General features: G+C 32.6%; 1 protein-coding gene across 1 annotated transcript; it reads left to right on the top strand.

Moving 5' to 3' along the window:
* Positions 1–952: 952 nt before the first annotated feature.
* Positions 953–2,302, top strand: LOC120779392 (piggyBac transposable element-derived protein 2-like; the record flags this gene model as incomplete). Its single annotated transcript, XM_040111589.1, has 1 exon — positions 953–2,302. A coding segment is annotated over one exon (1,350 nt), but the record flags the coding sequence as incomplete, so codon positions are not given.
* Positions 2,303–15,605: the final 13,303 nt, after the last annotated feature.

Raw genomic sequence — 15,605 nt, 5'->3', positions numbered from 1 at the left:
CTTGTACATACACATCCAGGAATCGATATTGGGCGGCTTCAAATCATTAGTTTAACATATTTAAGTTAATTAACCTTCTTCATCTTACTGAAGTGGACATAAAGCCATAACGGCAGTGCATTTGGAAGAGTTCCACAATCTTATATTAAGGTAGAAAGTCGATTTTCTTGTATATACACATTTAGGAATCGATATTGAGTTGCTCCAAATCATTAGTTTAACATATTTAAGTTAATTTACCTTCTTAATCTTACTGAAGTGGACATAAAGTCATAACGGCAGTGCATTTGGAAGAATTCCACAATCTTGTATTTAGACATAAAGTCGAATTTCTTGTATATACACATTAAGCAATCGATACTGAGTTGCTTCAAAACATTTACTTCACATATTTAAGTTAATTAACCTTCTTCATCTTACTGAAGTGGGCATAAAGTCATTACGGCAGTACATGTGGAGGAATTCCACAATCTTATATTAACCCTTTGACGACCACGGGGACACCGGTGTCCCAAATAGAAATAATACAATAAAACAGTAATTAAAAAACTTATTTTATCTTTTTGTTATTTTATCTTATAGTTTTTGAACGTACGTTTTTCATTTTATATCCTGGCAACACAAAAAAAATATCGTTCCTTGTCTATGGCTATTGAAAACTGAGACTTCGTTAAGCGCGCGAATCGAGTATTTTGTAACAGTGCATAAAAGGTGTAAAACTATTTTTTAAGAATTTACAGTGTGAAATAATCATAGCCTGGTAAGTAAATTTTTATTTTATATATTTATAAAACTATTATTTATGTTGTGTATAACGATAAGTCATAATAAACATAAAAGGACACCGATGTCCCTATGGCCGTAGAGAGATACTATTTATGAGGAATAGTTATGTTGTCGTACTGATGTTTTTCGTCAATTACCCTTCATTTTCTTATTCGTGTCGTTACAGATTATGTTTCGCAAAGGACGCGGCCTTTTTGAACTTAAAGAAAATGAAGTGCAACAGATTTTGATGGGTGATAACAGTGAGGAAGAGGACAATTTACTGCTTGACGGTACGATAACTGAACATACTGACTCAACAAGACCTGAGCCTTCCACATCAGCACCTGTAAACGAAGCACAGCATCAACCCGTCTTCAAGTGGAATTCGAGAACATACGCACTAAATGTTTTTCGTGATGTGGAATACGACTTCGGGAAAGTGCAAATCTGTCAAGAAGCTGAAAATGGACTATTGACTCCCTTTGATATATTTTGTTCAGCGAAAAATTTTGATAATTTAGTGCAATATATAGTATCGGAGTCAATACGATATGCTCATCAAAATGGACGGGAGTTTACTATTGATCCCGAAGAAATGAAAGCATTTCTTGGGATGAATGTAGTCATGGGCTATCATATCTTGCCATCATTGAGGGACTACTGGTCTACAGAACCAGACATGGCAGTACAATTCATATCGAATGTTATGCCAAGGGCTCCATTCGAAGACATTCGCCGGAATCTACATTTCTGTAACAACGAAGCGGTAAGATACATAACTAGCTCTAATTATGATAGGGCATACAAAGTTCGGCCAATAATAGAGCATTTCAATGTATCGTTTCAAAATGCCCTCAATAACACAGTAAAACAATCAATCGACGAGCATATGATAAAATTTAAGGGTCATAATGTAATGAAGCAATACATAAAAAATAAGCCTGTCAAATGGGGCTTCAAATTATGGTGCCGATGTGATGCGACCGGTTATCTATTTGAATTTGATCTATATACGGGCAAACGAACTTCTGGAATCGAGTATGGATTAGGTGAATCAATAGTACTACAGCTAACGAAAAAGGTTGAAGGCTTAGGATGTGAAATTTATATGGACAACTTCTTCAATTCACCTTTATTACAATATAAGCTGATTGATCAGAATACTAAGGCGTGTGGAACAGTTCGAACTAACAGGAAACAACTTCCAAAAACTGCACCTGCTGACAAAACAATGAAGCGTGGCGATATTTACTCAACGAGTTTCCATTGCATAAGTTATGTCAAATGGATGGATAATAAAGGAGTACATTTGTTGACCAACTTTTTGTCGCCTGTAGAAACGGACATCGTAAAGCGCCGCAAAGCTGGTTCAGCCGACAAAATTGATGTCAAATGTCCTGGGATTGTGTCACATTATAATAAAAATATGGGTGGAGTAGATCTTATGGATCAACGTAAGGTGTGCTATGAAATTGATCGAAGATCGAAGATAAAGTACTACCTTCGCCTTTTCTTCGATTTGTTCGATATATCGGTAAATAATGCACATACCATATATACTAAGCTGCACAGTGAAAAGCAATTAGAGGGAAGCCTGCTGTCCACCTTACAGTTCAGACAGGTAGTCGCCAGGAGTTTGGTAAACGGCTACAGTACTAGACAACGTGGAGTCCCTACTACAAAAAATAGTGCAGTGAGCAAATATGTGAAGCGGCAATTATCGATGCACCCCATGGAAAAATCCTCCACCAGAAAGAGGTGTGCAAATTGTGCGAAATATAAAAAAGAAAATCGAACAAACAATATGTGTGTTCTGTGTAACGTTCACCTATGTTATACCAATGAGAGAAATTGTTTTGCTGATTATCATAACTAATAAACAGTATTTCTATAATATAAGCGTGTTTATTAACCTATTACCCCATTCTCACAAGCAAACTTAATAAAAGTAAAATTGAGATTGTTTGAGTGAAACGTATCTCTTATCGACCATAGGGACATCGGTGTCCCAAAAAATTCCAAAACACTATAATAGTTTAGTGTGTTTTGATTTGAAATTTTATTTTTTATAGACATAATGAGTCAATATAAATAGCTAAAATACTTGCATAAGGTCCCATAACCTTATGGTCCTGAAAGGGTTAAGGCATAAAGTCGAATTTCTTGTATATACACATTTAGCTATCGATATTGAGTTGCTCCAAATCATTAGTTTAACATATTTAAGTTAATTTACCTTCTTCATCTTACTGAAGGGGACATAAAGCCATAACGGCAGTGCATTTGGAAGAATTCCACAATCCTATATTTAGATATAAAGTCGATTTTCTTGTATATACACATTTAGGAATCGATATTGAGTTGCTTCAAATCGTTAGTTTAACATATTTAAGTTAATTTACCTTCTTCATCTTACTGAAGTTGACATAAAGCCATAACGTCAGTGCATTTGGAAGAATTCCACTATCTTATATTAAGGTATAAAGTCGATTTTCTTGTACATACACATCCAGGAATCGATATTGGGCGGCTTCAAATCATTAGTTTAACATATTTAAGTTAATTAACCTTCTTCATCTTACTGAAGTGGATATAAAGCCATTACGGCAGTACATGTGGAAGAGTTCCACAATCTTATATTAAGGTAGAAAGTCGATTTTCTTGTATATACACATTTAGGAATCGATACTCAGTTGCTTCAAATCGTTGGTTTAACATATTTAAGTTAATTTACCTTCTTCATCTTATTGAAGTGGACATAAAGCCATTACGGCAGTACATGTGGAAAAATTCCACAATCTTATATTAAGGTATAAAGTCGAATTTCTTGTATATACACATTAAGCAATCGATATTGAGTTGCTCCAAATCATTAGTTTAACATATTTAAGTTAATTTACCTTCTTCACCTTACTGAAGTGGACATAAAGCCATAACGGCAGTGCATTTGGAAGAATTCTACAATCCTATATTTAGATATAAAGTCGATTTTCTTGTATATACACATTTAGCAATCGATACTGAGTTGCTTCAAATCATTTACTTCACTTATTTAAGTTAATTAACCTTCCTCATCTTACTGAAGTTGACAAAAGGCCATAAAGTCGATTTTCTTGTATATACACATTTAGCAATCGATACTGTGTTGCTTCAAATCATTTACTTCACTTATTTTAGTTAATTAATCTTCTTCATCTTACTGAAGTGGACATAAAGCCATAACGGCAGTGCATTTGGAAGAATTCTACAATCCTATATTTAGACATAAAGTCGATTTTCTTGTATATACACATTTAGCAATCGATACTGTGTTGCTTCAAATCATTTACTTCACTTATTTTAGTTAATTAATCTTCTTCATCTTACTGAAGTGGACATAAAGCCATAACGGCAGTGCATTTGGAAGAATTCCACAATCTTGTATTTAGACATAAAGTCGAATTTCTTGTATATACACATTAAGCAATCGATACTGAGTTGCTTCAAAACATTTACTTCACTTATTTAAGTTAATTAACCTTCTTCATCTTACTGAAGTGGGCATAAAGCCATTACGGCAGTACATGTGGAGGAATTCCACAATCTTATATTAAGGCATAAAGTCGAATTTCTTGTATATACACATTTAGCTCTCGATATTGAGTTGCTCCAAATCATTAGTTTAACATATTTAAGTTAATTTACCTTCTTCATCTTACTGAAGGGGACATAAAGCCATAACGGCAGTGCATTTGGAAGAATTCCACTATCTTATATTTAGATATAAAGTCGGTTTTCTTGTATATACACATTCAGGAATCGATATTGGGCGGCTTCAAATCATTAGTTTAACGTATTTAAGTTAATTAACCTTCTTCATCTTACTGAAGTGGATATAAAGCCATTACGGCAGTACATGTGGAAGAGTTCCACAATCTTATATTAAGGTAGAAAGTCGATTTTCTTGTATATACACATTTAGGAATCGATATTGAGTTGCTTCAAATCGTTAGTTTAACATATTTAAGTTAATTTACCTTCTTCATCTTATTGAAGTGGACATAAAGCCATTACGGCAGTACATGTGGAAGAATTCCACAATCTTTTATTAAGGTATAAAGTCGAATTTCTTGTATATACACATTAAGCAATCGATATTGAGTTGCTCCAAATCATTTGTTTGACATATTTAAATTAATTTACCTTCTTAATCTTACTGAAGTGGACATAAAGCCATAACGACAGTGCATTTGGAAGAATTCTACAATCCTATATTTAGATATAAAGTCGATTTTCTTGTATACACACATTTAGGAATCGATACTGAGTTGCTTCAAATCATTTACTTCACTTATTTAAGTTAACTAACCTTCTTCATCTTACTGAAGTGGGTATAAAGCCATTACGGCAGTACATGTGGAGGAATTCCACAATCTTATATTAAGGCATAAAGTCGAGTTTCTTGTATATACACATTTAGCTCTCGATATTGAGTTGCTCCAAATCATTAGTTTAACATATTTAAGTTAATTTACCTTCTTCATCTTACTGAAGGGGACATAAAGCCATAACGGCAGTGCATTTGGAAGAATTCCACTATCTTATATTTAGATATAAAGTCGGTTTTCTTGTATATACACATTCAGGAATCGATATTGGGCGGCTTCAAATCATTAGTTTAACACATTTAAGTTAATTAACCTTCTTCATCTTACTGAAGTGGATATAAAGCCATTACGGCAGTACATGTGGAAGAGTTCCACAATCTTATATTAAGGTAGAAAGTCGATTTTCTTGTATATACACATTTAGGAATCGATATTGAGTTGCTTCAAATCGTTAGTTTAACATATTTAAGTTAATTTACCTTCTTCATCTTATTGAAGTGGACATAAAGCCATTACGGCAGTACATGTGGAAGAATTCCACAATTTTATATTAAGGTATAAAGTCGAATTTCTTGTATATACACATTTAGCTATCGATATTGAGTTGCTCCAAATCATTAGTTTAACATATTTAAGTTGATTTACCTTCTTAATCTTACTGAAGTGGACATAAAGCCATAACGGCAGTGCATTTGAAAGAATTCCACAATCCTATATTAAAATATAAAGTCGAATTTCTTGTATATACACATTAAGCAATCGATATTGAGTTGCTTCAAAACATTTACTTCACTTATTTAAGTTAATTAACCTTCTTCATCTTACTGAAGTGGGCATAAAGCCATTACGGCAGTACATGTGGAGGAATTCCACAATCTTTTATTAAGGTATAAAGTCGAATTTTTTGTATATACACATTTAGCTATCGATATTGAGTTGTTCCAAATCATTAGTTTAACATATTTAAGTTGATTTACCTTCTTCATCTTACTGAAGTGGACATAAAGCCATAACGGCAGTGCATTTGGAAGAATTCCACAATCCCATATATTTGTATAAAGTCGATTTTCTTGTATATTCACATTTAGCAATCGATATTAAGTTGCTTTAATTCAATAGTCTAACAGATTTAAGTTAATTCAACTTCTTCATCTTACCGAAGTAGACTTAAAATCAAAACGGCAGTGCATTTGAAAGAATTCCACAATCCTATATTAAGGTATAAATTCGATTTTCTTGTATACTCACATTTAGCAATCGATATTGAGTTGCTTCAAATCATTTGCTTCACTTATTTAAGTTAATAAACATTCTTTATCTTACTGAAGTTGACATAAAGCCCTAACGGCAGTGCGTTTGGAAGAATTCCACAATCCCATATTTTGGTATAAAGTAGATTTTCTTGTATATTCACATTTAGCAATCGATATTAAGTTGCTTTAATTCAATGGTCTAACAGATTTAAGTTAATTCAACTTCTTCATCTTACCGAAGTAGACATAAAATCAAAACGGTATTGCATTTGGAATAGTTCCACAATCCTATATTAAGGTATATGGCAGTGCATTTGGAAAAATTCCACAATCCTATATTAAGGTATAAAGTCGATTGTCTTGTATATTCACATTTAGCAATCGATATTGAGTTGATTCGAATCATTAGTTTAACATGTTGAAGTTAGTTTACCTTCTTCATCTTACTGAAGTGGACATAAAGCCATAACGGCAGTGCATTTGGAAGAATTCCACAATCTTATATTAAGGCATAAAGTCGATTTTCTTGTATATACACATTTAGCAATCGATATTGAGTTGCTTCGAATCATTAGTTTAACATATTTAAGTTAATTCAACTTCTTCATCTTTTTGAAGTGGACGCAAAGCCATAACGGCAGTGCATTTGAAAGAATTCCACAATCCTATATTAAGGCACAAAGTCGATTGACTTGTATATTCACATTTAGCCATCCATATTGAGTTGCTTCGAATCATTAGTTTAACATATTTAAGTTAATTCAACTTCTTCATCTTTTTGAAGTGGACGCAAAGCCATAACGGCAGTGCATTTGAAAGAATTCCACAATCCTATATTAAGGCACAAAGTCGATTGTCTGTATATTCACATTTAGTCATCCATATTGAGTTGCTTCGAATCATTAGTTTAACATATTTAAGTAGATTTTGCTTCTTCATCTTACTGAAGTGGACATAAAGCCATAACGGCAGTGCATTTGGAAGAATTCCACAATCCTATATTAAGGTATAAATTCGATTGTCTTGTATATTCCATTTAGCAATCGATATTGAGTTGCTTCGAATCATTGGTTTAACATATTTAAGTTAATTTACCTGCTTCATCTTACTGAAGTGGACATAAAGCCATAACGGCAGTGCATTTGGAAGAATTCCACAATCCTATATTATGGTATAAAGTCGATTTTCTTGTATATTTACATTAAGCAATCGATATTGAGTTGCTTCAAATGATTAGTTTAACATATTTAAGTAGATTTACCTTCTTCATCTTACTGAAGTGGACATAAAGCCATAACGGCTGTGCATTTGGAATAGTACCACAATCCTATATTAAGGTATAAAGTCGGTTTTCTTGTATATTCACATTTAGCTATCGATTTTGAGTTGTTTCAAATCATTTGCTTCACTTATTTAAGTTAATTAACATTCTTTATCTTACTGAAGTTGACATAAAGCCCTAACGGCTGTGCGTTTGGAAGAATTCCACAATCCTAAATTATGGTATGAAGTTGATTTTCTTGTATATTCACATTTCGCAAACGACATTGAGTTGCTTCGAATCATTAGTTTTACATATTTGAGTAAATTTACCTTCCTCATCTTACTGAAGTGGACATAAAGCCATAACGGCTGTGCATTTGGAATAGTTCCACAATCCTATATTAAGGTATAAAGTCGATTTTCTTGTATATTTACATTTAGCAATCGATATTGAGTTGCTTCAAATCATTAGTTTAACATATTTAAGTAGATTTACCTTCTTCATCTTACTGAAGTGGACATAAAGCCATAACGGCCGTGCATTTGGAATAGTACCACAATCCTATATTAAGGTATAAAGTCGGTTTTCTTGTATATTCACATTTAGCTATCGATATTGAGTTGCTTCAAATCATTTACTTCACTTATTTAAGTTAATTAGCATTCTTCATCTTACTGAAGTGGACATAAAGCCATAACGGCAGTGCATTTGGAAGAATTCCACAATCCTATATTAAGGTATAAAGTCGATTGTCTTGTATATTCACATTTAGCAATCGATATTGAGTTGCTTCGAATCATTGGTTTAACATATTTAAGTTAATTTACCTTCTTCATCTTACTGAAGTGGACATAAAGCCATAACGGCAGTGCATTTGGAAGAATTCCACAATCTTATCCTAAGGCATAAAGTCGATTTTCTTGTATATACACATTTAGCAAACGACATTGAGTTGCTTCGAATCCTTAGTTTGGCATATTTGAGTAAACTTACCTTCTTCATCTTACTGAAGTGGACATAAAGCCATAACGGCAGTGCATTTGGAAGAATTCCACAATAATATATTATGGTATAAAGTCGATTTTCTTGTATATTTACATTTAGCAATCGATATTGAGTTGCTTCAAGTCATTAGTTTAACATATTTAAGTAGATTTACCTTCTTCATCTTACTGAAGTGGACATAAAGCCATAAAGGCCGTGCATTTGGAATAGTACCACAATCCTATATTAAGGTATAAAGTCGGTTTTCTTGTATATTCACATTTAGCTATCGATTTTGAGTTGTTTCAAATCATTTGCTTCACTTATTTAAGTTAATTAACATTCTTTATCTTACTGAAGTTGACATAAAGCCCTAACGGCTGTGCGTTTGGAAGAATTCCACAATCCTAAATTATGGTATGAAGTTGATTTTCTTGTATATTCACATTTCGCAAACGACATTGAGTTGCTTCGAATCATTAGTTTTACATATTTTAGTAAATTTACCTTCTTCATCTTACTGATGTGGACATAAAGCCATAACGGCTGTGCATTTGGAATAGTTCCACAATCCTATATTAAGGTATAAAGTCGGTTTTCTTGTATATTCACATTTAGCTATCGATATTGAGTTGCTTCAAATCATTTATTTCACTTATTTAAGTTAATTAGCATTCTTCATCTTACTGAAGTGGACATAAAGCCATAAGGCCAGTGCGTTTGGAATAGTTCCACACTCCTATATTAAGGTACAAAGTCGATTTTCTTGTATATTCACATTTCGCAATCGATACTGAGTTGCTTCAAATCATTTACTTCACTTATTTAAGTTAATTAGCATTCTTCATCTTAATGAAGTTGATATAAAGCCATAACGGCAGTGCATTTGGAAGAATTCCACAATCTTATCCTAAGGCATAAAGTCGATTTTCTTGTATATACACATTTAGCAAACGACATTGAGTTGCTTCGATCATTAGTTTAACATATTTAAGTTCACTTCCCTTCTTCATCATACTGAAGCGGACATAAAGCCATAACGGCAGTGCATTTGGAAGAATTCCACATTCTTATATTAAGGTATAAAGTCGACTTTCTTGTATATACACATTTAGCAATCGATATTGAGTTGCTTCAAATCATTAGTTTAACATATTTAAGTTCGCTTACCTTCTTCATCTTACTAAAGTGGACATAAAGACATAGCGGCAGTGCATTTGGAATAGTTCCGCACTCCTATATTAAGGTATAAAGTCGATTTTCTTGTATATTCACATTTCGCAAACGACATTGAGTTGCTTCGAATCATTAGTTTGACATATTTGAGTAAATTTACCTTCTTCATCTTACTGAAGTGGACATAAAGCCATAAAGGCAGTGCATTTGGAAGAATTCCACAATCCTATATTATGGTATAAAGTCGATTTTCTTGTATATTTACATTTAGCATTCGATATTAAGTTGCTTCAAATCATTAGTTTAACATATTTAAGTAGATTTACCTTCTTCATCTTACTGAAGTGGACATAAAGCCATAACGGCCGTGCATTTGGAATAGTACCACAATCCTATATTAAGGTATAAAGTCGGTTTTCTTGTATATTCACATTTAGCTATCGATATTGAGTTGCTTCAAATCATTTACTTCACTTATTTAAGTTAATTAGCATTCTTCATCTTACTGAAGTGGACATACAGTCATAAGGCCAGTGCGTTTGGAATAGTTCCACACTCCTATATTAAGGTACAAAGTCGATTTTCTTGTATATTCGCATTTCGCAATCGATACTGAGTTGCTTCAAATCATTTACTTCACTTATTTAAGTTAATTAGCATTCTTCATCTTAATGAAGTTGACATAAAGCCATAACGGCAGTGCATTTGGAAGAATTCCACAATCTTATCCTAAGGCATAAAGTCGATTTTCTTGTATATACACATTTAGCAAACGACATTGAGTTGCTTCAAATCATTAGTTTAACATATTTAAGTAGATTTACCTTCATTATCTTACTAAAGTTGACATAAAGCCATAACGGCAGTGCATTTGGAAGAATTCCACAATCCTATATTAAGGTATAAAGTCGATTTTCTTGTATATTCACATTTAGCAATCGATATTGAGTTGCTTCAAATAATTTGCTTCACTTATTTAAGTTAATTAACATTCTTTATCTTACTGAAGTTGACATAAAGCCATAACGGCAGTGCGTTTGGAATAGTTCCACACTCCTATATTAAAGTATAGATTCGATTTTCTTGTATATTCACATTTCGCAATCGATATTGAGCTGCTTCAAATCATTTACTTCACTTATTTAAGTTAAGTAGCATTCTTCATCTTAATGCAGTTGACATAAAGCCATAACGGCAGTGCATTTGGAAGAATTCCGCAATTTTATCCTAAAGCATAAAGTTGATTTTCTTGTATATACACATTTAGCAAACGATATTGAGTTGCTTCGAATCATTAGTTTAACATATTTAAGTAAATTTACCTTCTCCATCTTACTAAAGTGAACATAAAGCCATAACGGCAGTGAATTTGGAAGAATTCCACAATCCTATATTATGGTATAAAGTCGATTTTCTTGTATATTTACATTTAGCAATCGATATTGAGTTGCTTCAAATCATTTCCTTCACTTATTTAAGTTAATTAGCATTCTTCATCTTAATGAAGTTGACATAAAGCCATAACGGCAGTGCATTTGGAAGAATTCCACAATCTTATCCTAAGGCATAAAGTCGATTTTCTGGTATATACACATTTAGCATTCGATATTGAGTTGCTTCAAATCATTAGTTTAACATATTTAAGTTCACCTCCTTTCTTCATCTTACTGAAGTGGACATAAAGCCATAACGGCCGTGCATTTGGAATAGTACCACAATCCTATATTAAGGTATAAAGTCGGTTTTCTTGTATATTCACATTTAGCTATCGATATTGAGTTGCTTCAAATCATTTACTTCACTTATTTAAGTTAATTAGCATTCTTCATCTTACTGAAGTTGACATAAAGCCATAACGGCAGTGCGTTTGGAATAGTTCCGCAATTCTATATTAAGGTATAAAGTCGATTTTCTTGTATATTCACATTTCGCAATCGATATTGAGTTGCTTCAAATCATTTACTTCACTTATTTAAGTTAATTAGCATTCTTCATCTTAATGAAGTTAACACAAAGCCATAACGGCAGTGCATTTGGAAGATTTCCATTATCTTATCCTAAGGCATAAAGCCGATTTTCTTGTATATACACATTTAGCAATCGATATTAAGTTGCTTTAATTCAATAGTCTAACAGATTTAAGTTAATTCAACTTCTTAATCTTACCGGAGTAGACATAAAATCAAAACGGCAGTGCATTTGAAAGAATTCCACAATCCTATATTAAGGTATAAAGTCGATTGTCTTGTATATTCACATTTAGCAATCGATATTGAGTTGCTTAAAATCATTTCCTTCACTTATTTAGGTTAATTAGCTTTCTTCATCTTACTGAAGTGGACATAAATCCATAACGGCAGTGCATTTGGAATAGTTCCACAATCCTATATTAAGGTATAAAGTCGATTTTCTTGTATATACACATTTAGCAAACGATATTGAGTTGCTTCGAATCATTAGTTTAACATATTTTAGTAAATTTACCTTCTTCATCTTACTAAAGTGGACATAAAGCCATAACGGCAGTGCATTTGGAAGAATTCCACAATCTTATATTAAGGTATAAAGTCGATTGTCTTGTATATTCACATTTAGCAATCGATATTGAGTTGCTTCGAATCATTAGTTTAACATATTTAAGTTAATTCAACTTTTTGAAGTGGACGTAAAGCCATAACGGCAGTGCATTTGAAAGAATTCCACAATCCTATATTAAGGCACAAAGTCGATTGACTTGTATATTCACATTTAACCATCCATATTGAGTTGCTTCGAATCATTAGTTTAACATATTAAGTTAATTTACCTTCTTCATCTTACTGAAGTGGACATAAAGCCATAACGGCAGTGCATTTGGAAGAATTCCACAATCTTATCCTAAGGCATAAAGTCGATTTTCTTGTATATACACATTTCGCAAACGACATTGAGTTGCTTCGAGTCATTAGTTTAACATATTTAAGCAAATTTACCTTCTTCATCTCACTGAAGTGGACATAGAGACATAACGGCAGTGCATTGGAAGAATTCCACAATCCCATATTATGGTATAATGTCGATTTTCTTATATATTCACATTTAGCAAACGATATTGAGTTGCTTCGAATCATTAGTTTAACATATTTAAGTAAATTTACCTTCTCCATCTTACTAAAGTGAACATAAAGCCATAACGGCAGTGCATTTGGAAGAATTCCACAATCCTATATTAAGGTATAAAGTCGATTTTCTTGTATATTCATATTTAGCAATCGATATTGAGTTGCTTCGATCATTAGTTTAACATATTTAAGTAGATTTACCTTCTTCATCTTACTGAAGTGGACATAAAGCCATAACGGCAGTGCATTTGGAATAGTTCCACAATCCCTATATTAAGGTATAAAGTCGATTTTCTTGTATATTCACATTTAGCTATCGATATTGAGTTGCTTCAAATCATTTACTTCACTTATTTAAGTTAATTAGCATTCTTCATCTTACTGAAGTGGACATAAAGCCATAAGGCCAGTGCGTTTGGAATAGTTCCACACTCCTATATTAAGGTACAAAGTCGATTTTCTTGTATATTCACATTTCGCAATCGATACTGAGTTGCTTCAAATCATTTACTTCACTTATTTAAGTTAATTAGCATTCTTCATCTTAATGAAGTGGACATAAAGCCATAACGGCAGTGCATTTGGAAGAATTCCACATTCTTATATTAAGGTATAAAGTCGACTTTCTTGTATATACACATTTAGCAATCGATATTGAGTTGCTTCGAATCATTAGTTTAACATATTTAAGTAAATTTACCTTCTCCATCTTACTGAAGTGGACCTAAAGCCATAACGGCAGTGCATTTGGAAGAATTCCACAATTCTTTATTATGGTATAAAGTCGATTTTCTTGTATATTCACATTTAGCAACCGATATTGAGTTGCTTTAATTCAATAGCGTAACATATTTAAGTTAGTTCAACTTCTTCATCCTACTGAAGTGGACATAAAGCCAAAACGGCAGTGCATTTGGAAGAATTCCACAATCCTATATTATGGCATGAAGTTGATTTTCTTGTATATTCACATTTCGCAATCGATATTGAGTTGCTTCAAACCATTAGTTTAACACATTTAAGTAGATTTACCTTCTTCATCTTACTGAAGTGGACATAAAGCCATAACGGCCGTGCATTTGGAATAGTTCCACAATCCTATATTAAGGCATAAAGTCCATTTTCTTGTATATTCACATTTCGCAATCGATATTGATTTGCTTCAAATCATTTACTTCACTTATTTAAGTTAATTAGCATTAATTAGCATTTGGAAGAATTCCGCAATCTTATACTAAGGCATAAACTTGATTTTCTTGTATATACACATTTAGCAATCGATATTGAGTTGCTTCGAATCATCAGTTCTCCATCTTTCTGAAGTGGACATAAAATCATAACGGCAGTGCATTTGGGAGAATTCCACAATCCTATATTGTGGTATAAAGTCGATTTTCTTGTATATTCACGTTTAACAATCGATATTGAGTTGCTTTAATTCAATAGTGTAACATATTTAAGTTAATTCAACTTCTTCATCTTACTGAAGTAGACATAAAATCAAAACGGCAGTGCATTTAAAAGAATTCTACAATCCTATATTAACGTATAAAGTCGATTGTCTTGTGTATTCACATTTAGCAATCGATATTGAGTTGCTTTGATCATTAGTTTAACATATTTAAGTTCACTTCCCTTCTTCATCTTACTGAAGCGGACATAAAGCCATAACGGCATTGCATTTGGAAGAATTCCACAATCCTTCACTAAGGTATAAAGCCGATTTTCTTGTATACTCACATTTAGCAATCGATATTGAGTTGCTTCGATCATTAGTTTAAGATATTTAAGTTCACTTCCCTTCTTCATCTTACTGAAGCGGACATAAAGCCATAACGGCAGTGCATTTGGAAGAATTTAACATTCCTATATTAAGGTATAAAGTCGACTTTCTTGAATATACACATTTAGCAATCGATATTGAGTTGCTTCAAATCATTAGATTAACATATTTAAGTTAATGTACCTTCCTCATCTTACTAAAGTGGACATAAAGCCATAGCGGCAGTGCATTTGGAATAGTTTCACAATCCTATATTAAGGTATAAAGTCGATTTTCTTGTATATTCACATTTCTTAATCGATATTGAGTTGCTTAGAATCATTAGTTTAACATATTTAAGTAAATTGACCTTCTTCATCTTACTGAAGTGGACATAAGGCCATAACGGCATTGCATTTGGAAGAATTCCACAATCCTTCACTAAGGTATAAAGCCGATTTTCTTGTATACTCACATTTAGCAATCGATATTGAGTTGCTTCAAATCATTAGTTTAACATATTTTAGTAGATTTACCATCTTCATCTTACTGAAGTGAACATAAAGCCATAAGTGCAGTGCATTTGGAATAGTTCCACACTCCTATATTAAGGTATAAATTCGATATTCTTGTATATTTTCATTTCGCAATCGATATTGAGTTGCGTCAAATCATTTACTTCACTTATTTAAGTTAATTAGCATTATTCATCTTAATGAAGTTGACATAAAGCCATAACGGCAGTGCAATTGGTATAGTTCCACATTCCTTTATTAAGGTATAAAGTCGATTTTCTTACATTTTCACATTTCGCAATCGATATTGAGTTGCTTCAAATCATTTACTTCACTTATTTAAGTTAATTAGCATTCTTCATGTTAATGAAGTTGATATAAAGCCATAATGGTAGTGCATTTGGAAGAATTCCAC

This window comes from Bactrocera tryoni, unplaced genomic scaffold, assembly GCF_016617805.1.
Source record: "Bactrocera tryoni isolate S06 unplaced genomic scaffold, CSIRO_BtryS06_freeze2 ctg7180000343610_QRY, whole genome shotgun sequence".
Classification (NCBI taxonomy): Eukaryota; Metazoa; Arthropoda; class Insecta; order Diptera; family Tephritidae; genus Bactrocera; species Bactrocera tryoni.
Note: the sequence above shows the minus strand (reverse complement) of the source record. Positions and strands in the feature narration are given on the sequence as shown.